We start from the raw sequence: 26,134 nt of genomic DNA, 5'->3' as shown, positions 1-26,134 counted from the left end.
TTCAAATATTTGTGGTAATTTGTGGGAAATAAGTATAGGTGTCTCACTCATTTTTTTTTCCACTTTTTTTCATCAAACAAATAATGCCTAAGAGTACTTTTAGAATGGAGAGTCATTTTGAACGGCTTTAAAAAATTTATATCATCAAAGTACAATTTAGTAAAGCAAGCCAATTACCACCTACATAAATTGGCACCCTCACTACTTTGCCATAAGTATGACTTATGTTGCATTTGGGGAATGTATTCTCAGTCAATAATGCATTCCAAAAAATAATACCAAACGCAACCTTAACTCTTTTACTCATGGTCTTAAACATCTAAATCCAATATCTATTTAATGTATATTGTTATATAATTTTCTCAACCTCAACATTTTGTGGGTTTTGAGCATCCCACCCGCTTAAGATTGCAACTCTAAATTGTGGTTAAAGGGAATGAACTATAAAGCTATACTTTGAAAGTGTTTGGAATCATATGGGGACTTATTGAAATTAAGGCTACCTTTATTATGACTTTTTAAAATGCATTATGGACCTAGAAATCATTATTAAAACGCATAATACATTCTATGAAATCATACCCAAATACATCCTTAATTTTAGAATATCCACAAAATGCTGAGATAGAGTAGGTGATATGACAAATATAAGTTAGATCCAGATCTTTAAGATCATGTGTGGAAGATGAAGGTTGCGTTTGGTAAGGTTTCTTTGGATGGATACCAAACAAAACTATAGCCTACCAATAATCTTAAACATTTAGACCCAAACAAACGCAGCATTAGATTATAACCCCCAAATACAACGTGGACGAAAATTCTGTCCCCTTGTTGGTCGTATTGTTACACACCGAAAAAATCTACAATTATCCAAAAAACTAAGCCGTTTTAAACCGTAAAACAGCAGCCACGTCAGGATTCGATGTGGAGAGAGAGAGAGAGAGAGAGTGGAGAGAGAAAAGGCAGCGTCATTATCTTTCTTGGTCTCTTTTCTGAGTTGCGTCCAACCCCTCTCTCAGCGTCTCCTCCGTTCAGGCACCTAACCCTTTAATGTTTGAAGATCTAATTCTTCCTCTCTCTCCCAGAGGGATCAGAGATCCTTGTAGTTCGATTACTTGAAGAGTCTGTTCTCTGGTTTTGATTCCATTCTTGAAGCTTAAAAATGGAGGAAATCTACTTCAATTTCAATGTCATGGAGATCTTGAAGAAACCAGCGGTGTTTGAAACATTTGTCGACATTTTGGTTTGCGCAGTTCCTATTTGGGTTGCAGTGATGATCGGACTGGTGATTGGATGGTCTTGGAAACCTCGGTGGACAGGTCTCGTGTTCTTAGGCTTCCGAAGTAAATTCCGATTTCTTTGGACTGCTCCGCCGGGTTTCGGAGCTCGTCGTCTCTGGCTCGCTTTCACGGCACTCTCTGCATTCTCGATTGCTAGTCGGCTTTGGTCCAATTTCAAAGGGAAGGGTGAAGAATCCATCGTTTCTGATTCGTCAGCGGGAACGGTGTTGCAGGGCGAGCGAAGTAGTAGTGCTGGGTAAGTTTCGGTTCCCACTTCTTGACGTTTTCTTCTTATTCTTCTTTTAATGAAGTTTTTCGTTGATTAGTATCTCCAAAATTCAAATGCACGCTACATTTACTTATGTGGATGATATAAGTATGCCGCGGAACGTCGCTGGATTCTCTCACAGAGGTGTGGATGCATTGAGTTAGTCTTGAAATGGGTCAGTTGTGGGCATCTTGACTTTGCTGTACGGCACTTTTGAATTAATATTGAAAAAGTTGGCCAATCGAAGTCATAGTATTCATTTTGGCTTAGGGATACCTGTTAGGTGATGTAATGATGCTGCTGATTCTGAATTTGGTAGGGGGATTACGATTTTGTCAAGAGACTATGTGAAAAAGGAAATATGCATGATACTGATGAACATAAAGACTCAATAATGGTTGGGTGAAAGTCAGATATAAGAAGGCAATCATCCTGTATTTGGATGGAAGAGTAAACCTAACATGACGATCTTAAAGGGTTACAGTATTTATGTTCATCTGGTGTGTTTTCAGTTTGATAAATTTAAGATGTGGGAAAAGAATACTTTGCTGTGCCAACTAGAAACAGGCCATCTGGATTTTGACATATATCAGAAGTAAGATGGGTTAATTTCATCTCTAGAAATTCTGCAAGGACTCATTACTTCATGAATTGCTGTAAGCTTGGGTAACCAACTAGGTGTTTAGTTGCCTAAGCGGACACCCTACCAATTGAACAAGTCTAGGTTTTGACTTTTGTGTTTGGTTTCTTCAATGTTAATTCAAGTTTGATACAGATAATAATGCAAATTTCACTATTTTGATGATGACATGAGGTTGTATTCTTCGTTTTATATAGCTACACTTGATGCATATAGAATGACTATTTTTTTCTTATTTCTATATACTCTCAAACTGGGCATTGTTGGGAAACATTTCATGACAACATAAACAATCTGTTGGGCCAGTATTGCCTTAAAAAACACGGTAGGTGCAAGTTTGGTCTGTACCAGGAAATCTATCGTGTATGCCTTGGCAACATCTTTGGTAATGTTGAGAATGTTCCTGCTTAACTGGGACTCTTAGGCCTGCATCAACTTTTGTGGTATGACTAACAGACTTATGTGTAGGCATCATACAAGAACAAAGTTTCTTGGGCCACAAGGTTGTCATTATAATCTGATAAGTGTTTTAAAACAAAAATTAAATATTTAATATAAAAAATTTATTTGTGAGGAGAGTGGTGTACCTTACCTCCATGCATTTTTGGTTTGGTTTTTCACTGGGAATGCCAACACTAAATGATTGGGTTGAGGCTCAATGAGTTGAGTTGATTTGATTGGTTTTTCTTTATTCTTGGGGGAAAAAAATTAGTTATAAAGAAATTTAATTTTGTTCATCCAAATCCTTTTTTTTTTTTTTTTTTTTTTTGACTAGACCTTCAGGATTTTGTTAGGGTTCATACATGCATTGGTCTGGTTGAAGAACCTCCTTCAGAGTGACTATTCCACCTGTTAGTCATAGTTTTCTTTCTTCTTTGAGAGTATAAAAGTACACTTTAAGTCAAGTTCAGTGTTTTTCTCATTCAATCATGAGTTTCGTCCTCTTCTTCTTCTCCACCTCTTCCTCCCCCTTTTTCTTGTTCTATTCTTTTTGAGCTCTAACTGATCCTGAGAGAGGATTCCTAACCTAGGTCCTCAGAATAATCACGAAATAAATCACATTACGTGTTGCCTGCTCTATAAAACTACATAGTTCTTATGTTGGAGGGGAATTTATTTAGAGGAAGGGGGGTGGTGGAAGGAGAACAGAAAACATGAAGTGGTGTAATGGGGTTTGCTATGCTGAAAAGACAACACCAGAAAACCTAGTAGAGAAAACCAGAATCGTACTAATAGGACATTGGCAGAAACTTGGACAGTAGAGATCTCTCAATCCTTACGACCAATAGTGTTGAAACTTGAACTGAATGGAGATACTAATTTGTAGACTAGTAGTACCTAGAATATCAAGGCCAACCAACGGATTGATTAGAAGAAACAAGCACCAACAGAAAATAGAAACTGACAAAAACACAGAATTAGTAATGTAAGTTTAGCAGAATCTAATAACCAATACCAACAGCAGAGAACAAGTGAAAGGGAGAAGAAGAAGAAAAGAGAACCATCGCTAGAGAGAGCAACAGTCCATATGATGGACCTCTCCCTCCATAATTCTTTATAGATGAAATCTACCACCAAATGCAATATCACTCGGACTCCTTGTGGTAGTGGAGAACTAATAGAAGAATAAAGTATCAGTGGAAGACTAACTAACTAACATAAGTTAGGAAGACAATAGGAAACTAAGACTACCGCAGGGACTAACAATAGTACCCCTGCAATGTTACAGCATAACTTAACACTCCCTCTCAAGTTGGAGCATATAAATCACCCATGCCCAGCTTGGACAGCCGTTCCAAAAAGCAAGACCAAATAGAGCCGTAGTAAACATATCAGCCAACTGATCTATAGACAAAACAAATGGAGGAACAACCAACTTCTTCATAACAACATTCCTCACAAAGTGATAGTCAACTTCAATATGTTTAGTCCATTCACGAAACACTGGGTTACTGCAATATTGATAGCAACTTGATTGTCACAGAACATCTTCACCGGCTTAGTAACTAGGACACCCAACTCTTGAAGCAGAGACTTCAACCACATCAACGCGGCTGTAGTATGAGTCATAGCACTAGACTCAGCCTCAACACTGGATCTAGCCACAATTGTTTGTTTCTTACTTCGCCACATGACAAGATTGCCGCCAATAAATGTGCAATATCTTTTGGTAGATCTCTTATCACCATCAACACCAGCCCAGTCTACATTAGCATATCCTACCAGATCAATATGTTGATGAGATCTATAACTAAGCCCCCTTCAGATACTGTAAGAAATGACATGTTGCCATCCAGTGAACCTTCTTAGATGATTGCATAAACTAGCTAAAAATGCCAACAACAAAAGATATATTAGGTCTAGTAGCTGTTAGATAAATAAGTTTTTCCCTGTTAATCTCTTGTACCAGTGCTTGTCATCAAAGTCTTCACTATTACTTGTCCCAAACTTCTGGTGTGGATCCATAGGAGTACTTACCAGTTTAGAAGCAAGCGTACCTATCTCAGACAAAAGGCCTGATATATAATTATGTGATAGACTAATCTCTCTCTTACTACATAGTATTTCAATACCAAGGAAATACCCAAGTATTTCATCTGAAAATGCTGATGCAAATAAGACCTCTGCAATCCCAAATGTGATGATGTCATCAACATAAACAACCAATACAACCACTGTAGAACCCCGACACAGAACAAATACAGAGTGATATGAATAACATTGTGAAAATCTGCACCAAGTAACAATGGAAATGAACTTATCCAACTAGACTCTACGTGACTTTTAAACCATAGATAGCCTTATGTAGATTACATACTTTGTGAGAATTCTCCCTATGAGACCTAAGCAACATACCCTAGAGATTGCTCCATCTACACCTCCTCATGCAGATCGCCATATAAGAACACATTTTTGATATCCAACTGACATAGGACCAATCTAAATTCACAGCTAATGAGATAAGTAGATGGACCGAATTAAGATGAGCAAGCAGGTGAGAAGGTCTCGAAATAATCCACACCAAAGCCCTTTACAACCAAACAGGCCTTAAGTCATTCAACTGAGCCAACAGGATTGTACTTATTGTGTAAACCTAGTGACACCGCATAAGATCCTTACTTGGAGGCAAATCCACTGGGTCATATCCCACAGCAGCAAGATTCCCAAAGATTATGTTCACCATAATTCTGCATTTTGGTGCCATTTTTTGCTTATTATTGGTTGCCTTTTTGATAAATTTCTTTTGTCTGGTGTTGCGTAAGAAATAGTTTTTTATGTAAAAAGTAAACATCTTTTCTTTTTTATTCATTCTCTGTGTTCTTTGTTGCTAATATGTCATATTCATGTTAGTTTATTGTATTACTTTTATTCAATCCTTATGGTAACTGTATCTTCAAAATTCTTATGCTCCAGTCCTTCAGATTTATGCATTAGAATTATGAAACGGTGACCAAAGTGAGAAGAAAAATGTTTGCATCTGTTTAAGTTGGTTCAGATATGTTTCTTTTCTCTTCATTCTGAAAGTTTACCACCTACTATTCATAACTTGGTGTATTACTTAAATTATGTTTCTTATTATTTCTTTTTTGTTATAACAAATCCATGCTTTCTCTTCAGTTGAAAGTTTACCATCTTGTGTTTATATGTTTTTGTGCTCTACCTGTGCTTCATGGCCCGAAGATAAAGAACTAGCACTTTAGAAAAAAAAAAATTGCAGTTCTTACAAAAAGAAAAATGATTATATAATACTTATAATAAAAGAATGCTATGTAATTATATGTTGTTTTTTTATTGAAGGTAAAACAGCCAGAAGGTAATCTGTAGATGCAAATGGAATTTTTATTGGAGCTTGATCATCAGAAGATCATCTCATCAATTGAATGAAAACCAAATAAAGTGGATCTCTGATGTTATAATTTCACCTTTTGATTAAATAATTGGGTCCTGAAAGTCTGTCATTTAATGGTTGAATCCATTATGATCTTCATCTAGTGGTTGGATTCTTGTATGGCTGCTCGGATGACCTCGACCTTGGAAAACATTTGTCTTATTCTTCTGTTCTTTATTCCTTTCATTGAGGTTGATGTTGGGGAATATGGGTTGAGTTAGAAAACAGGACTTCTGTTTTGATGACTGATGATTTTCCTTTGAATCAGGGATGCCCTAATGGGTTTGCATTTTTCTCAGACAAGTCGATCGTTGCCACTTGTTTTTAAAACATATTTGTTGGCACTTAAGTGTTCAGAGCTATGTAAAACGGCATTCCATCTTTATTTTATCATCTCAGTTATGTTTATATCTACCACGACAGACAAGATAATTGGGTCTGGATTTTTAATTCAAGTAGAGTAGCAGATTATCTTTGAAATATTGTCAGTGGCTCTGTGCAATTGTTCATTCCCCCATAAAATTTTATGGAAAATCCACCTGCTTCTAATTTCAAGACCTTGGTGGTTTAGTCCTGAGAGCTTGTGAAACTGTTCAATCTGAAGTTGATAATTTCAAAGCAAATCATTGCTTTCTCAAGTGTTGGCATATCATTATAGGGGAAGAGGGCAGCACTTGGAGATATTTACTTGGTATTATTCGATTGTACATTTGGAAGGTAGGAGAATGGTAGGGTTTTTCCCGACAGTTTCCACCATGTTGAAGGTGTACTTGAGAGAAATGCCATGGTCTCCGCTTTGCATGTTGGTCCAATAACAATTTTTTCGTTCATGTTGGCCAGCTTGAATTCACTTTTTTTTTAATGATTAGTTAGTTCTGGTTATTCATGGGCATAATAGATAAATTCTTGTTATGGCCATATTTTTGCAGCCTTACTGGTGAAGCTCTAGAACGAGAGCAAGACATTGTCACCAAAAAAGATTTACAACATCTATTATACCTAAGGGATGGAGATATTTCATGGCAAAATATAATGGAGCGCTCCACCCCGAACATGCAATACCAAGCTTGGCACCATGAGCCTGAGGTATTTTCTGGTTTTGAATTTGATGTCTCTTTGTATTTCTTTTTGTCATGCTATAAAGTATAGTTGAAAATACTTTTTTTTAGCTGTCAGATTTTCGTAGATTTATGTTTTGCTATGCTAATGCATTTGGGTCATTTTTTGTATGTTGTAGTTTGCATGCACACATAAGGCATAGCAAATGTGTTACAGCTTCTTTCTTCTTGTCCTCAAATAATTTTGATCAACACAGAATAGCAGTTTAACTGACTATTTTGCAACTTTTTGGAAGATTTTTGTTCATTGCCCTACTTTAGTGTCTAGTTATTATCATAAAGAATTTGTACCTTATAGCCATTTTCTAATTGTGAATCCTATCTGTTTAACTTTTCGTAACTTCCATTTTCCCTGAGGATCAAATAGGCACCGGCACCTTTTTAATTTTCCCCACTTGTTTTTGTAAGAGTTTGTTGAAATTTTGCCTCAGTATCTGATGCTGGATTCTTCTTTCAGACAGGCCCAACCATTTTACGGAGCAGAACTGTTTTTGAGGATGCGACTCCTGAGCTGGTTAGAGATTTCTTCTGGGATGATGAATTTCGACCCAAATGGGATCCCATGCTTTCACATTTCAAAATATTAGAGGAGTGCCGTCACACAGGAACGATGATTGTTCACTGGATAAAAAAGGTTTGTGGATCATGGGATTTCTGGATCTATGTCATTGATGTCTTCTTAGTTCTGTTCTCTTGTTCTTACACCATCTGGTCTGATGTATTGATTTGATAATCTGTGATCTGCAGTTCCCTTTTTTCTGCAGTGATCGAGAATATATCATTGGTCGAAGAATATGGGAGTCTGGAAAGGCATATTATTGTGTAACAAAGGTACAGCTTAGGCATATATATATATATATATATATATTTCTTTGACTCTGCTCTTCTGTTAGGATATTTTTGGTTGCAGCATTTCTTTAAGTCGGTGTTTCCTTATACATCAATAAATGAACAGTGTACAAAAGAATTCCTTCTTGCTACCCTCGTGTTCTTCTGTCTTATTATGAACCTGTTCTCGAACTTCAGTTGTTCTTTTCTCCATGAACATATTTATGACTTGGTCTTGATATACTCTATACATGCGTCTCTCTCAAACTTCTGCAGGAAGATGTATATATTCCCAATTAAAGGACATTCTTTGCAATTTGAAAATAAGTTTCTAGTGGATGTTGTATCCATGATATCTAAATGCCGAGTACTTTTGATTTACCATCCACAATATTTTGCAGGCTGTACCATATCCTGATTTACCCAAACGTGACAAGCCAAGGCGCGTAGAGCATTATTTCTCGAGCTGGATCATCAGGGCTGGTAATTGTCATCACAAATAGTAACTTTGCCTCTTTTTTTTTTTTTCTCTGGCATTATTTATTTAAAAACAAACTAGTGGGATTTTTTTTTTTTTTTTTTTTTTTGGATTGGGGTGAGATGAATAAAAAAATGGTGGATTTCTGTGCAGTGGAATCTCGGAAGGGTGATGGACAATTATCCGCTTGTGAGGTGACCCTTGTGCATTATGAAGACATGGGGATCCCCAAGGATGTGGCAAAGCTGGGCATCCGTCACGGAATGTGGGGAACTGTCAAGAAATTGCATTCTGGGATGAGAGCTTATCAGCTTGCAAGGAAATCGGAGGTACCACTCTCCAGATGTGCGCTGATGGCACGGATAGCCACAAAGATTCCCATTGATGGTAGCATGAATTTCTTAGAGCCAGCATCTAGTAGTGAAGAAGTGAATAATGATGAGAATTGGGAAGTTAGGGATCATGGTTTAGATTGGAAATGGATTGTTTTAGGTGGAACTGTGGCTGTGGTATGTGGAATTCATTCAGGTGCAATTGGGAAAGCTTTGTTATTTGGAGCAGCACGGAGGCTTGCACGAAACTGATTTCTCACTTGTACTAACTATATTTGTACGATGGGGAGGGTGTCTTTTTTCGAGTCCATATAATTTCTGATATATAGGCCATTGTTCATGGAGATGTGCCTGCATAAAATTGATTCTTTATATTGGTATAATATCTCTTTCTTTGAACACTTCATATTTGGCTTGCTTTAGTTTAGTTCTAGGTTCTAAAACACGGAATCAGGTCATGTTCATTCTGGTCTGAATCGGTTGGAATAGGCAGGATTGGGAAATTGGTGGAAAAATGTCATTAAACACATGATATTACTAAACTTGTAGATCTAGGATCTAAGTACCATGTTCATTTAATTCAAACAGAAATTAACAGAATAGGGAGAAAGCCAAGATTTACCATAGAAATTCTCCCAAATCTGAAAAATTGCTCACTCAAATCCGATATATATATATTTTTTTCTATTTGGACAGGTGAGAAATCTGAAAAATGAAGGTCATGGTTTTGTGTTGGGTAAATAAGTTCAGACCTGATTGAGTTATGTGAATTTTTTTTGGGACAGAAGTTATGTGAATTAGTCAACAAAGAGTGGACAATTTCTGAATCTGTCCGAATATCTCCATGTAGCCATCTGTCTTCCTCTGCGTGTTTCACTCCCATGAGCAGTCCCGAGTGTAAGGATGTGAATTTGAAACCGAAACAATTTATCGAAACCAAACCGAGCCGAACTGTTTATATCAAAACTGCAAAACCGTTTAATAAATGGTGAGGTTCTGGTTTCAGGTTTAAGATCAGTTAGTTAAATGGGTCGGGTCAGTTTTAACTGTTTAACCCGTTGGTTTCAAACCGAATTGACACTGTGAAAATCAAACCATTTAAACCTTCAAAACCGATCCAATTAATCCGTATAACGATTAAATATTTGGTTGTTTTGACAAAACATAATGGTTTAATTTAGGGAAGAATTAAGGACCATAGAGGCTGTCTAATAGTCTATTCAATAATTTACTCCAATTATGTTATTATGTAGTTAAATCTTTGCTTGTTCAATGTCTCATTTAATTTGATACAAGATTGAAGCACTTATCAACAAAAGCAAATTTTAATAAGCATGTGAATAAACTAGCAAACCGATTGCTAACCGTTTAGAAACCGCATGGAATAAACCGAAATCAAAACCGTTTAAAATCATGAAACCAACACCATTTAAAAACCGTGAAACCAAAACCATTTATTAAACGGTGCAACCGTGTAGTAAATGGTGTGGTTTTGGTTTCAGCCAAATAAATGTGAACCAAACCAAACCGATTAACACCCTTACCTGATTGTATGCTATCATCATATAATCAGCTTTAAATAAATAAATATTATTTTCATTGACTAGACAATAAGCCCAAGCAGAGAACAATCTCTTTATTTGTTCACTCTAGCAGACTCATAGGCTTAGGAGAAGCATCACTTCTCTGAGTTATTCTCTAATCCTTATCATTGAAAATGCAAAACCAAGTTTACATCAAGATAGCCCAGTTCTTAGATGCATGCTGGTCTAACTAATTGCTCTTCCCACTGCTGGCAATAAAAAAAAAAAAAAAAAAAAAAAAAGGTCAAGCATTCTGTACAACGTTAGATATGGATGGCTTGACAAAGAATTTGACAGGATATACTGTAATTTTGAGCATGAAATATGTGGAATAACTCAATAAGGTACAACTAACAAAAATTTCCGCCTCCAAACTGGGACTGTAACTTGAAAAACTTCAATACAAGGTGAAGATTTCAATCTTCCCTAGACAGAACATTACATCGATTGGCCCCATACTATACAAGAATGAGCACAATTATGAATTCTTTCCCAACCAGGAACATTACTTCAGGCAAGTCCTGCAAAACGGCAAAGCAGTCCAGCGTATCAACTTTTTGCTTCTTCTGCTGAAAAGGAAGAATATGAGCTATGTACACCAAAATAAATTTCCCTTCATGATTGCAACCCATTAATGATGCTGCTGCTGCTGATATGATATTCTATTTTGCTCTGTCCAGATTAAATTTCAATCTGCCCCTTTGTTAATTAAACAAGATGGCTCACCATCAGGTAGGATACTCTGTATTCTTGATAGCTGACTCTAATTCAGTGAATAAACTGTTAGCTCTATCAAGTGCCAAGGGTAGGAAGCTTACTTTTGAAGTTTTTTTCTTTTTTTTTTTTCTCATTTCTTGCCGTCAATACAAACCAAGCCACTGTAGAAGCATTGCTTGGAAGATAAAACCCGTCATCGCCAGACTGTTGGCTTTCACTAATCCAAACAAGGAACCAATTGCTCATGCTCATACAATTAGTTTCTGTACAGAATGCATGCGAACAAAATGATAGGGCCTTTGAATGGCTGCAGGTGAATAGAAGGTGGTCTACACAAAATGGCCATATATCCCAATATTAGGGACTCTTGAAAATTTAGATCTGAAAGGTAAAACAACAGTCACTTCACACCAAGTGATTATTTGAACCCCTGGGATAGTAGTTTTCAGTTTCCATAATTGGCCTGAAATAGGATGATTTGCCACTGTATCGCTGGCTGAACAGCTCATTCACCAAACAGACTACAATACAGATTTAATACTAAATTCCATTGTTCATCACAGCCCAAATAATCTCTTCATCCCTTGAGATCTGTCTACTACTCAATCTGATCTCCATGATAAAATTGGCTTTGATTGGATAAAAAATATTTTGGATGATGCCCTACTTCCAAGTCACCGTTGAATTCAATTAGATAGATCAGCCACATGATTTACTCGATCCATTTTAGAGTCACTATGAACTCTGAATCTGTGCCATTAGAAACCCATGGGTCAATCCAAATGTCAGCGGACTATTCATTGCTCACCGACCCGCAAGCACCCTTACAGTAAAATAAGCTTACCAACTGCTGATATCCCTCCAAAGTCCAAATTTGTGAACTCATCGCATCAGCAGAACATCATCCTTTCTGCTGATGCCTAAGCATAAAATTTGGAAGCAAATCCAAACTTCCCCGGTATTCTTCGTTTTCTGATAGCATGTTTACTACTATGGAGGCTGTGGATGCATCCGGCTCCATATCCCTCTCCACCATTTTATGAAGAAGTTGTATTGCTTTCTCTGCCTCGTTATTTTGGCAGAAAGCACGCATAAGTGTATTAAATGTCACCACATTAGGAGCGCAACCCTTCTCATCCATTTGCACAAACAACTCGTTTGCCTTCTCCAACTGTCCATCCTTGCAGAACCCATTTATTAATACCGTAAAAGTTACCACATCAGGTTTCAATCCATTTCGAATCAGCTTATCGAATAGTTCAATAGCAACATCTAGCTTACCTGCATTGCACATTCCATTTATGACAACGTTGAAGATCCTAATACTTAGTTTGAATTTACTATCTTCGAGAGTGTGAAACAGCTCCATGGCCTCTGTAAAACATTGATTCTTACAAAGCCCATCTAATAAAATAACATAAGTTATGGAGTTGGGCCTCTGATCTAGAGTGAGCATTTCATCAAATAGTTTTCGTGCATCACCAACTTTACCTTCCTTACAAATACCAGTCAATAAGGTGTTGAAGGTAATGATTGTGGGGTTGATCCCTTCATGGAGCATCTCATGATAAAGAACCATGGCTTTCTCTACCTTGCCACTCTTGCAGTACCCATTGATCAACACATTGTAGCTCACAACATCGGGTACACGACCTCGATCTCTCATAGACTTGAACAGCTCTTCCGCATCATCAATTTGACCTTCCAAACAGAACCCATCCATCAAGGTGTTGTAAGTGATGATATCAGGCTCCACACCTCTATGAACCATCAGTTCTAAATATTTACAGGCCTCTCTCGTCTTCCCTTCCTTGCAAAGAGCATCCATTAACACATTATACGTTATTTCATTGGGACGTACTCCTTTATCTACCATTTCTCTAAAAAGCCTTGTGGCTTCTTCCCATTTCCCCACATTGCAGAAACCACGGATAAGAGAGCTGTAAACCACTACATCAGGTGGAATTTTCTTATCCAACATCTCCAAAAAGAGCTCTTTGGCCTCGTCTATGAATCCATCCTTGCTAAGACTATCGATTATAATGCTGTATGAGACCAAGTTAGGAGACTCAGGACTACAACCACTACTTCGATTCACCATTTCCCGGTGCAACCGAATTGCGAGAACTGTATTTCCGGATCTGCATAACCCATTTATCAGAGTCCCATACGTGATTTTATTAGGTTGACAGCCCTGCTCAATCATTTTCTTGAAAATCTCTGTAGCCTCATCAATCCTATCCACCATGAGAAAACCCTTAATCAGAGAAGTGAAAGTGACAACATTGGGACAATGACCTCGCCTCAAGAGTTCCCCAAAAACCGCTAAACCAAAAGAAACCCGATTTGAATTACAGAAACAGTTGAGAAGAATGTTTAAACTAAAGAAATCAGGAGAAACACCAATTGAGATCATTCTTCTATAGAAGGAAATCGCAGGTAAATAGTGTTCAATCCTGGAAATTGCAGTTAAAAGATGATTGAATATGAAGACGGAAGGAATGGGTTTCATGAGAAGCATGCGATCAAAGAGAGCATTTGCATCATTGAGATCAAAATTTCTTGATCTGCACTTACCTTTGATGATGTTTTCCAATTGGGTTACGTCGCGAGTGTCGGAAATAGAGATTTTCTTCGTAGTTTTCGAATCAGATTTGGGAATTGTAAGTGAGTCTCTGAATAAGGAAGAAAGACTAACCCTTTTAGCAGTTTTTGGAGAAGATAAGAGGGAAGCTACGACCATTTCTACATATACGAACTTCAATTTCAGAGTGATTCGAATATGAAACCGAACTCCCAAAACCCTAAATTCTTCTTTCCTTTTTCTCTTTCCCGTTCAAGTTGCAGTGGTTTCTTCCTTCTCCTCCAAACCCTCAACTACCGTTTCAAAAATCGGAATCGGACCAAACGGCACCAGTTAAACCGATAAGCTCCGACAAAGACACTGAAACCGGTCCGATCATCTAATAAACAACTTTGGTCATGGTTTTCAGGGCTGCAACTCGGTCTGATTGGCCTGGCTTTTGAAAATCCTAACCCAACCCTTGGTCCCTTTAGCTAAGTTAGGCTCTGGCCAACTTTAACTCGAGGCTAAAAATATCCAACCCAGACCTACCCTCAAGGTCAGGCTAACACTGATTGGCTCTAACCAAGGGGAGGGATAAGGGAGATGTGGGCAGGCCAAGGAGAAGAAGAAGAAGACGAAGAAAAACAGAAGAAAGAGGAACTAGATAGGGTTGGGCTAGGCAGGGCTCAGCTCAAGGCTTCAACCTTGACCTGCCCTCTTGGTCAAGGTATCTTAGCCTAAGCCCTTTTTTGAGCTTGGGGCAGGTTTGGGCTGATAGGACCAAATTTGCAACCTCAGTTTTCAATGATTGTTTACCATAAAATAAATATGAGCTAATAAAAAACAAACAAAAGAGAGAAACCTATTAAGGCACTCTTTAGGGTTTTTTTTTTTTTTTTTTCTTTGGATTTAATATAAAGAGGGAAAAAAAAAGGCAAGGATGCCAGCAAGAGGCATTAAGCCCCGAACAAAAAAATAAAAAAGGGTTATTGCAAAATCAAAACTGGAATAACCAAATCATACAAAAAACTTCAGAGGGACATCAGATTTACTAATCAGTTGGACGTAGAAAATAAAGAGCAAATCTAATACGGTGACTTTTCTACCTACACTAAAGGGAGACTTGAGTGTCTTCCCAACAAAGATCTTCCTCTTTTTGCTTCAAATCTTATGCATCTTCTACATTGTCATCATGTTCCATCACCTCTTCACTATTGTCTTTTTTATATCATTTTTTATTTTTATCTTTGTAATAAAAAACGTTTTGCAGCCATTTGATATCATTTGTGAACATCATTTATGTTAAGTTCTCTTATCCATAAAATAAATCAGAATAATACAAAAACCCTAACACGTCAAGACCTATTTATCTATTGTGGTCAAAAACTGTTTTGACCATTTGTGCTTACTTCCTCCTTTGATTAGAATGGCATGTATCAGCCCTTTTTCTTACCCTTCCTGCAACTGCACCCGCCCTCTCATCTTCTAACTTGTCTCTCAAACATTTTACTTCTCCAAACAATCTAAAACTACTTGATTGTAGGGATCTAAAGGAGACATCTCTTTTATAGAGTCTCTTACTCTTTCTCCAACCCAAGTTAGACTAAGTTTTTCAAACTCTATACACCCCCTTCATTGGCTATCCCCAAGGCTTTAATTCCACATCAACTAGAGACTAAGGTGAATTACGACGAAGCTATTTGAGATGGCTACCTTCTATTTCTTTGATTTCATATTACTTGCTTAGTGATTTGTTCAGACTATGAGCATGTCATCTATTTGCTCTTCGGCATTCGACTATTCCTTGGATTATACGACATCTACTATTGTAGATGATATTCTTTCATTTTCACCTGTTTTTTCTAGCTTACATTCTTGTAGATTCCTCGTAATTAATAGGTTACCATATTTTTTTAGCTTATCTAAATTTATGATTTTGAATTTGGGGGCTTTACCCATTTTCTTTCTTTGTTATTTCTTACCTAGTTAGCAGAAGTTGCCTTTTTTTTTTTATTTCTTTGAATGAGATTTTCTTAATTCTTTAGCAAAAAACAGAAAAGATCAAGTCTCCCTAAAACCAAGGTAGGCCACTAAAGGTGGGAAGGGACTGTAGAGTTTTGTCCCTTTGATTGGCGGTGAAGAAAAGCTTCCCCTTAAAAAAATAAATAAATAAATAAATAAAATTAAAAAATAAAAATAAAATTATTTCCATCAATAAATCCTTAAAAAGAAAAATACACGCGTAATAACTATATACCGTGTGATTGATCCAAAGAGTCTAAAAGTAGCGCGTTTGAAATAAAGGGTCTGGTCCAAATGTAGCCCCGGTTCCTGACCAGAAATCACTTGGTTTGGAAAACTTTTTAACCAGAATTGATGGAGGAGAAGCGATGGATAATAGATTTTTAGTCAACGATTTGAAATCAATTTCTGTTTTTAGGCCCTAAAGTCTTTTGACACGTAAACGTGTATGATTTAGCCTTACCAAAAAAAAAAAACTTGTATGATTTAGACATTTAATTTTCAGATACACTGTATCACTTGAGGGGTGTAAGTCACGAGATAATCTCTTTGCGAAGTGAGGGTAAAGTTACGTATAGTATAATATAGTATGATCTTCCTTAACACTGCAGTGGATGAGTCTTGTGCATTGAGTATATTCTTTGTATCACTTGCCTTTATTAAAGATGTCAATATCAGTTTCCGGTGGCACCTATAACCCTAGATATGAACCTTTGCACTTTATCATCACATAGAAGGAGAAATTTTTTGTGATTTGTAATAATCAATTGATAAAACTAATTGATGGATACGATGGCATTTCAAACCATTAGATATATAAGAAATGGTCTAAAGACATAACATGTCAAAGTTTTTCTTTTTTTAGGCTCCAAGTAATGTCAAACTCATGACCATTTAATTTTGAGGTATTGATCTTCGTCAATTGAGCTATCACCTTGGGGTGACATGTCAAAACTTAAACACAAAATCACTTATTTACCTTCTCATCTAGTCTAAGTACTTCTTCGTGGTCTTAATTTTTTTTTTTTTTTTCATACTTTGTTTTTCCATGTTATGTTATTCAAAATGGGGTTTGTTTTTATACCTTGTTTGATCTCTAGTTATTAGCTCATAATTATGCTACTTCTCTTCGATGCTTTAGCTCTTGGATAACGTAATGGAAAGGTTTCATTCAGGCTATGTTTGGTGGCTATGAAAAGAAATATTAAAAAAAAAAATGAGGAGAGAGAGAGAAAAAAAAAATCATTGTATAATTATATTTTTTGTCTTATTATGTTTTTTTTATTTCTGATCGAGTTAAAACTTAACATGTGAACAGAGAATCATGGAGTCTACTTGTCTTTAGAATTTCTATCTTATACAATCTTTCACATAGCATATCTAGATGCCCACACATGAAAACTACTAGCCAAATTGAAAGAATGGCATATATTATATCTAACTGCTCCGAAAAGATAAAGAGATGACGGTGTCAATTGGTTTAGTTCCATGTACAAATTGAAACTAAATCAAATGATTTTCAAAACCTCAAATTGGGTCGGTTGTTATTTAGTTTCTATATTCGTTTTCATTCTACACACTCTCAATATTTCAGTTTAAGCGAAAATAGCATGTTGAAACAAATGAAGTCAAGAAAGATATTATGTTATGAAAAATATAGTTTCATAATGTCAAATCTTTTTCACTCAATTCGACCAAGAATCCCATAGCACGAATTGAATAAACTTTCACTTTCAAAATCAAAATTGAATCTATGCTTTTTTGCTTCCATTCTTTTGGTTTTAAACAGTTAACTTCGGTCCCATTTTTTATTGTGGTCATAAACTGACAACCTTATAAAAAGATGAGATCGCCAAGGCAGACCTTTATCTCAAAATTGACAACTTTAATCTTCATGGATGATACCTTCTTGGAATAGTTGGATCCGAATCTATGCCGCGTAATTCAACCACAAATTCAAAGGCTGATGAATGTTTTCTAGTCATACGGCACTGCATCAAGGCATTAAGGGTGAAATGATGCTCCCACCCCTATGAAATGCAATAAACCCATCCCATGTTGATGACCATATGTGCCCTCTCATTGGCCTTGCACTGACGGCCAAGAAGTGTTCTTTTTCTCAAAAAAATTAAACAACCATCGTGCGTAAGATTATGGAATAAGAGTTATTTTACCCTAAGTATTAATTGTCACATCATCAAGGAGGATTAGGTTGCATGATTAATCCACCATAGATTATAATATATATAAATAAATAAATAAATAAATAAAACAAAACAACAAAAAACAAAAAAGGAAAAATCTGTGAACCTAGCATATGAACATAACACAATAAATTAATTAACCAATCATACCAAGAACAAGAGCTTAGACCAAAAAAAACCCAGTAGGAACAAAAAAATGGAAGCAATGATTGACCCACTAAGAATAAACAAAACAAAAAAAGGGACATTTGTTGCCATTAGTCAAATACCCATTTCCACCATTATCAAATCAAAGCTCTCAGTGCTGCTTCATCATTTTTTTTTTTTTTCTGACTTTCTTATCCTCTGCTCTATTTTATAAGTTTCAAACTTCCAATATAAATTGAAACTATCTTATACAACACGATGCATCAGGAAGGTCAGTGTATTGAGAGTTCATAGAAATTTACTTCTTGTTCTCTGTAGTACTCCTCCTGACAGTTTCATTTCTTCTTCTCTCCTCATTCATGGAACCTACCACATGACCCATCTCTCTGTTCCTCTCTGTTTTTATATAATCTCTTCAGATGGGAAAAGCAGAGGCCATGATTTCTTCTTCCTTACACAGATTCTCACTGCAACATTCATTGGATTCGCAATGGTAGCAGCACCAATTATGAGGTATCGACGCCGCAGGAAGAAGCAACAGATGAGGTGCCAAAAGATCATTCCATGGTTCAGGAAATCAGAATCCGGTCATGTTGATAAGATGGAACATTTCTCCCATTTTGTAGGTATCAATCAGATCATCATCCTTCATGAAATTAATGAATCCTATATATCTCTGGATTTTTTTTTCATTCTTTTTTATAGATGTTGACAATTTATGTTCGTGGGTTCAGCTAGACAAATAGGATTTGAAAATCCAGATGAGTGCCCACAGCTCTGCAAGTTAGCAAACAATTACCTGAGGAAAACTACAGGGTGTGAAGAGGACATCTATGAGTATTTCTCCAGTAAGAACCCAGAAGATGATCAATCCCTAGTCAATAGTCTAATTGAAGAGTTTGATAGATGCATCCTCAGCTACTTTGCTTTCCATTGGAGCAAAATTTCTGTTATGATCAGTCAGGTACGTATATAACTAATTAAGATCCGAATTTCAAGCAATTGAAACAGAAAAAAAATAATGAAAAAAAAAAGAGTATCAACTTTTCTCTGGTTTCAGAATTTGATTTTAAAAAAGGAAGAAATTTGTTGGGTTTTTATGAATACAGGTATTGAGGTCTGAATCAGAACCAAGAAGGAAGATGAAGAACATTGTAATGGCTGCCACTAGGTGGGTTTCATCATCTCTTCTTTCTCCTTTATGTTTTTTAATCTCTTATTAAAAAAAACATTGGAAAGGGTCTTTGGTCTTTGGGTATTTGGTCCATTCTCTGAGGTGGTTCTCTCAGCGGATTTGGTGCTTCCATGTTATATATCTAAAGGGAGATGGTTCCCTTAACTTTTTTTTGGTAGAGAGGGTTCCTTATCTAGCGGCATAGAGGACCACACCAACCAGGGCGTGCTTTTGCGGTTTGTCAATATGGATGTGAGAGAGAGAGAGAGCTATTGGCAACAGCTGAGAGAGATTTGTCCCATATATATCTTTTCCTCACTCGGTCAGCTCTGAGAGACTTTTCTCATATTTAACACTTTTGGCAAGTAATTCAACATTCAAAACATCCAAAACTCTGATGGTAATATTGATGACTTCTAATGAATGTTTTCTCATTGAAGTTCTCCTCACGGGTCTACTTTAAATGATTTTTTTTTTTTTTTCTATAGAGAAGAAAAAAAAAATCCACTTTTGACAAGTAGTTGTATGTCCCGGAGTGCGTAATCAATGAGTACTTCTCCACCCACAATCAAGGGATAAATATATCATTACATTCGTCGGATGAGTGAGATAGCCTCGGGGAGATGTTAGCTATGAATTTATATTATTCTCCAAGAAGATTTTCTCCTAACTTTTTCAAAGCTCTCTCACATGTTTTTAAATGGGTTTTCTCAAGACTTGAACATGGCCTTTATTTTTAAAGGATTTGTCTAAGAACATAGCATACGCTAGTGCTTCATAAATCTATTTCTCTCTTTCACAAGAAAGAGAGAGAGAGAGAGAGAGAAGTGCTAGTGGACGTCGCCCCTAAACAAAAAACATTATCCCATTGAAGCAAAATAAAGTTGATTATTTCCTTTTAAAAAAAAAAAACTTTTGAATAAATAAAAGTGACGACCCCTTTTTCCTCCTCCCCTCTCCGACTCAACACCCCCCCTCCCTAATTCTTTTGATGTCCATTAGTTATTTCTTTAAATTTTCTTAAATTTAAGCTTTTTGAGAGGAATGCGCACGCTTATATTGGCTTCTTAAATGTCAAGTCAATGACTGATAGCAAAATAATATATTTAACAAGGAAGAAGGGATTCGCATATTTAATAAGAAGAGAGGGGAGGATACTAACATCATATACTTCCTTTTTCATAAATTTTTATTCTTCAATTTTACTCTTTGCAATCTTGAACTAAAACTACTATTTTTGTATAATTGTTTTGTGTGAATACATTTTTTCCAAAATGTGTCAATTGTAATTTTTAAATAGTACTTACCAAAATATATATATATATATATATATATATAATAATAATAATAATTGCATAAACATGAATTTTCCCCGCATGATCTAATCTTCTATGGAAGTTGATTTTCTTATCCTAAACAAATTGATAAACTAATAATTCCTTGAAAACATGTAGTTCCAATAACATGGGTTTTTCTACCAAAAAAATATAGGGTAATTTACAGCACCACCCCCTAGAGAATGCCACTATTATAAGAACATCCTCTTTGTTTCACCAAATTAGACTCAAACCTCCTACTACAACATTGTGTTTCATTTATAATCTATGGATGGTGAAGTCCTTTAATTAATTCTCTTAGCCGACAAATCATATATTTAAAATTTATAGATATAAAATTGTCATATATGACAACCCAAAGGGAAAGAACTCAAGAAGTGAGTGGAAAATGGCAACCCACAACATTCCCATGAAGAGATATATTAATCCTTAAAAATTTTAGCTCAACATGACTCAATGTGTCACCATGAGAGAGAGTTCATTATGGAAAAGAAATAAAAATGAGAAGATGAAGAAATAATTTTTTCCCTTTGCAACATATCTAATATAAAGAGTAGGGTATTAAGTACATTAAAAGAGTTTTTTTTATGTAATTATATAGCAGCTAAAACATTCTCTTTTCACAAAAAAATACTGGGAGCCAATAAAATTTTTTTTTTCCATGTCCACTTAATCATATTAATGAGAATATGGTATCATACAAAGTGGAATCATCATTATCATCATGGATTATTAAAAATTAATTAACAACAGTTTATGTTTGTTTTTGAGAGCTGCAGGAAGCAGAGATTTGATAGGGTGAGCGAAGACCTGAAGATCACCAGGTTGTTCTCTACACTAGTGACAGAGATGAAAGCAATTGGCATCCCATCAAATGATGAAACCTACCGCAAGGATGTGATGGTGCCAGCAGCCCCCGGTGAGAGGAGCCCTGTGCTTCTCTTGATGGGTGGTGGAATGGGAGCTGGCAAGAGCACTGTCCTCGAGGAAATACTAAAAGGGTAAGCACATTTGACTCTCAATTCTTTAAGGAGTTGGAACCCATGATTTTTATTTTTTTTTCTCTTAAAGCAAAGGCTAGAGCTCTTCAGCTTGGGTTCCAATTATCCACAAGTCGTTATTTTACCTTTTTCTTTTTTTTTTTTAAGATAATATGAAAGTGACTTATAATTATACTAACCCCTATACAGTCAAGTGGCAAATAATAAATCGTTATACTTCACTAGGCATAGTGATATCTAGAACGACCCATTATCTTATGAGTTATGACGTACTTATTTTGGTATTTGGGTGTTTTGTGGTTGAGCAGATCCTTCTGGGAAGGGGTGGCAGGAAATCCGGTGGTAGTCGAGGCAGACGCGTTTAAAGAGACGGATGTCATTTTCAGAGACCTCAGCTCTAGAGGCCCTGATGAAATGCTCCAAATATCAGAACTGGTCGGTCTCTCTTCTCTCTCTCATATAGTTGTTGTATGGGGGGAGCACAAACTTATTTAACTGGGGAGGGAAATAGGTGCTTAACATCTAAATCTACTTTGCTCGATGAGTATTTATAGTCTTTTATTTCTCAAAAGTATCCAACGAAGATAGAGAATTCAAAATCGGTTCAATTGATTGCAGGTGCATCAATCATCCATCGATGCAGCATCATCCCTTCTAGTGACAGCACTCAATGAAGGGCGTGATGTGATCATGGATGGTACCCTTTCATGGGAACCTTTCTTCAAGCAGACGATTGCAATGGCCAGGAATATTCATCGTCACCGGTACCGAATGGGTGTCGGATACAAACATGCCGAGGATGGGACTAAAATCGAAAACTATTGGGAACAAGTAGATGAAGAAGAAAATCTAGAACAAATGAAAGCAGCCAAGAAGAGAAAACCATACAGGGTAGAACTAGTTGGAGTTGTATGTCATCCTCATCTAGCCGTTGTTAGAGGCATCAGGTACATCTGAAACTCTCCTAGATATATTCAAAACTATATTATTTTGAAAAAATGGAGAAAGATTCTAATACAAACATGATTAAAGGGATAACTATGGTAATTTACAGGAGAGCTATTCTAAAGGGAAGAGCAGTAAGGGTCAAATCGCAGTTGCTGTCCCACAAGAGATTTGCAAATGGATTTCCCAAATACTGCAAATTAGTTGATCGTGCCAGACTATATTGCACCAATACTATGGGAGGCCCACCTAAGGTAATTAATCATCTATTCCACCCTTTTGTTTTATTTGGGGCTTTATTTTGATATATATATATTTTTTTTTAACTTGAATAATCAACCAGGCCCACCGGCCCACAATCATGTTGGCTATTATTGCCACTGATCAGGCCCAGTTAATAATAAAGACCCAAACATTGGTAGGGCCGGTCTGAAAACCTGAAGCAATCTGCACTGTAAAAGCTGCAAACCAGTTGAGAAGTTTTTAACATTTTAGGGAGAGGGTTCCCCATGCCACCAGTGTGCATGGATTCTCCCACGTCACACCAATGATGGCACGGGGAATGGTATTATCTACATGGGACCCATATAGTCAGAGAAAGAAATAGAATATAATATTCTGTATTTAGTATTAGTAACAGTGCTGAATCCAAATTTACAATACCTACTGATGTGGTTAATGTGGGTGCAGTTGATGGGATGGAAAGATGGAGAGAACAATTCGTTGGATGATCAGCGAACAGTGGACTTTTTAAAGAAAATAAGCATGTTGAATGAGGATGCAGAATCCATATATGAGCTTTACGCTCACCTTGACCAGACAGGCAATTCTGGCTCGCTCTGGAAAGAAATCTTGTTGCCATCTTCAAGAGATCATTTTCAAGATGAACTAAAGATTGCCATCCAGAAAGCTGAAAATCAGGGATAAAGATGAACCAGCACGGAAGCAGTGTAGTTTCATGTCCTCTGATCCGTGGCCCAAAACTAGACGCCAGCCCAGAATTAGATTTGTTTATGCTGGGTTTGTAACCCATGGCACAGGCCATTCTCCTGGTCATGGAAGTAAAATCCATCATCTGCAAAGCACAGTGTAGATCATATCTATATATATTTTAATAATACACTGAAAAAGACACTTCTGTACTGCAAGATTACATGATACATTCCTGTATCACAAGGACTATATACTATGCGAAACCATATATCAATGGCAAATTTGGAAAGGAAAAAAAAACTATATAATTCAAGGATAATAAACATTACTGTATTTTTCCAAAGTGCGAGTACTTACATTAGATTTATTTTCGTTCTTTTCAGAATGTTGACTTAATGTATTTCTCCCAGGTCATCAACTTCCAGAGCACATACCCTAACATTACAGTTGGTCAACTGGTTTCAGTGAAGCTTTTCAGAAAATATTTCCCTCAATTGTAGTAGCAGGTTAAGGATGGCAAGAGCTCAGAAGCATTAAGAGGCTTAGAAGGAAATTAATCACTCAAAAAGCGCTATGGTACAAAGGTTAAATAATAATGCTTTGATGTCATGGTTGCCAAGATTTTATCTAGGAACCCCAATGGACAAGCACATAATTATTTATATCCACATGAGAACAAAATAATCCATCCTCAACATCCATTTCTCTTCGGCCTTACAGAACCCATTTCCTACTTGTACCCTTCCCCGATTGCATCTCAGCAACTTAAAAATTTTCATTCCCTGATGTCCTATGTTCTTACTTCAAGAGATCTCTGGCAGACATTCCATTGGATGTCATCAAATCTCATCCACATGCATGTAACATCTCAACGAGGTGCACAATCAACCAGTTAAATAGTATAACATCTCAGCTGCAGCAGGTGGTGGAAACTGCCTCTCATTCCCAATTACCATTTAGCGGGATCAAAAGCTGATGCTTTCACCAATTAGTCCTGTTCTCCAGTCGGTTGAATGAGTTGTAATGAGAAAGCAAGCTTGATTCAAAATCCTGTCCTCAAATACACGTTTCTGCCAACTAGTTAGGGATAAGGGCTGATACAAAACTCTGACCTACTACTGGGATCAAATACAGTGGGGAAGGGAGGAGAGACGAACAAGGGTGAGAGGGAACAACTTGGAGCTTTTGCGACCTCCGATAAGCCCTTGCTCCTTTTAACTAAAGGATCATACTGCATATGTTGTGAGTCTGACTATCAGTGTTGGTACCCTTCCCTTTTGTCCTTTCTCTGCCAAAAGGCAGGTAAGTTAATACCCCTACCCTTCCCAATCAAGACTTCAAATCCTACTAAATCTCCAGTTCACTGTGTGTATAGGTGACAACCCCCTCCCTAGGCAATAGATCCCAAGATTATTACCAAAGATCTATTTGTTATACAAACAAATCCATAAAATAATTGTTGATAGCATCCAGAAGTACAATTAAGTCCTGATATTCCCCTGCACCTTTCTGAAGCACAACCCATGAGCTTCTAAATAAGGCAATGGACATTTAATTAATTCACCATAATTTGCCCCACGATTGTGTTTAATGCATCAAGGAGAAACTTGCAATTTCAGAATGACACAAGGCTTCCACAAAAGCTGGATCTGTAGTCCATTTTGAGCACATAAATAAAAAAGGAAAACACCTAGAAGAGTGAGGTCTGTTTGTGGTTTCACTCAGTTATCACACTGAGGCATGAATTTGTGAAATTTAAATCAGGTGTAAAAAGTGGGTTGTCGAATTAATGTCACATTTCTAGTAACCAGTTCTCACACTGGTAGGAGTCTTCATACCGAAGTAACTTTCCAATGGAACTTGTCTCAGTGAGGATGAGATGGAGTTTGGCAGCTCATAAGGAATATACACAACCTTACGCATAAATATGAGGCTTTTTTTCTTTTGGCTTGCCAATGACAGGTATACCAAGGTTGAAGGAGAACCATTCAACCTTCACTGAAAGCAATGAAGAGTATTAAACACACCCCGTGTGAGTGGCCCCAAGGAAGTAAGAGCAGTCGAACTTGAAACCACACACTTCCTGAGGGCGAAGGTCCCTTGCCAACTTCGCTACCCCCTTGGGCTTCATTAATATGAGGTTCAACTAATTACTCATAGCACGATGGGGACACTCCCCCTCAAGCTGGAGTATACATATAGAAAAGAAAGCTCCAGCATTGACCAACAAGAACTCCAATCAATCATCAAAAAGCCAGCAGCAATATATCAGCTCAAATAAATCAAACATCAGTAGATAAAGAAACGTCGTGTTGAACAAGCCATGCAAAACCATCAACAACTAACAGCAGCAACACCAAAAGCCCTTCCCAAAGAAGGCTAATGTAAGATCGAATCGCAAGTGATCCAATCTCAGGCAAGATCTTTACTAAATTCAAGATAAACCAAATTCAGAGACCGAAAGAATGAATAAACAAAAAACAAGAGAATAAAGAAAAGAAAGAGAATTCGATAGAGGGTTGAGAAGGGGGGAGAAGAACTAGTGAATAGACATCTCACCCTCTGATTTAAGCATCTCACCTACAACAGCATAAGCCATCTTTTTTTTAATCAATGAATTCGTGTTCATTGTTGTAGCCACTTACAAACTTATATAGAAGACTCAAAACTGA

General features: G+C 36.8%; 3 protein-coding genes across 5 annotated transcripts; 2 read left to right on the top strand and 1 right to left on the bottom strand.

The window, feature by feature from the left end:
* Window positions 1-956: 956 nt before the first annotated feature.
* On the top strand, window positions 957-9,239 carry LOC122066955. Its single transcript, XM_042630799.1, has 6 exons — window positions 957-1,536; window positions 7,007-7,163; window positions 7,653-7,829; window positions 7,943-8,026; window positions 8,425-8,506; window positions 8,655-9,239. Exons 1-6 carry the CDS (start codon window positions 1,163-1,165, stop codon window positions 9,083-9,085), a joined length of 1,305 nt encoding a protein of 434 aa, XP_042486733.1. The 5' UTR covers window positions 957-1,162; the 3' UTR covers window positions 9,086-9,239.
* Window positions 9,240-10,717: 1,478 nt separating this feature from the next.
* LOC122066939 (pentatricopeptide repeat-containing protein At3g22470, mitochondrial-like) lies at window positions 10,718-14,072 on the bottom strand. 3 transcript variants are annotated; one of them, XM_042630778.1, is made up of 2 exons: window positions 13,832-14,067; window positions 10,718-13,370 (listed from the first exon to the last, which is right to left on the bottom strand). In XM_042630778.1, exon 2 carries the CDS (start codon window positions 13,337-13,339, stop codon window positions 12,035-12,037), a length of 1,305 nt encoding a protein of 434 aa, XP_042486712.1. In that variant the 5' UTR covers window positions 13,340-13,370; window positions 13,832-14,067; the 3' UTR covers window positions 10,718-12,034. The 3 variants fall into 3 exon arrangements, with proteins under 3 accessions (XP_042486712.1, XP_042486711.1, XP_042486710.1); XM_042630777.1 differs by having other exon boundaries at window positions 13,711-13,837; XM_042630776.1 differs by having other exon boundaries at window positions 10,718-14,072.
* A 4,242-nt stretch (window positions 14,073-18,314) lies between these two features.
* On the top strand, window positions 18,315-23,805 carry LOC122066959 (calmodulin calcium-dependent NAD kinase-like). The gene is made up of 8 exons (XM_042630804.1): window positions 18,315-18,698; window positions 18,807-19,036; window positions 19,182-19,243; window positions 21,363-21,584; window positions 21,893-22,019; window positions 22,203-22,531; window positions 22,639-22,783; window positions 23,220-23,805. Exons 1-8 carry the CDS (start codon window positions 18,446-18,448, stop codon window positions 23,454-23,456), a joined length of 1,605 nt encoding a protein of 534 aa, XP_042486738.1. The 5' UTR covers window positions 18,315-18,445; the 3' UTR covers window positions 23,457-23,805.
* The last annotated feature ends 2,329 nt before the right edge of the window (window positions 23,806-26,134 follow it).

The sequence above is a fragment of the Macadamia integrifolia genome, unplaced genomic scaffold (genome assembly GCF_013358625.1).
Source record: "Macadamia integrifolia cultivar HAES 741 unplaced genomic scaffold, SCU_Mint_v3 scaffold264, whole genome shotgun sequence".
In the NCBI taxonomy this organism is placed as follows: domain Eukaryota; kingdom Viridiplantae; phylum Streptophyta; class Magnoliopsida; order Proteales; family Proteaceae; genus Macadamia; species Macadamia integrifolia.
The sequence above is the reverse complement of the archived record's forward strand: the minus strand, read 5'-3'. Positions and strand labels throughout refer to the sequence as shown.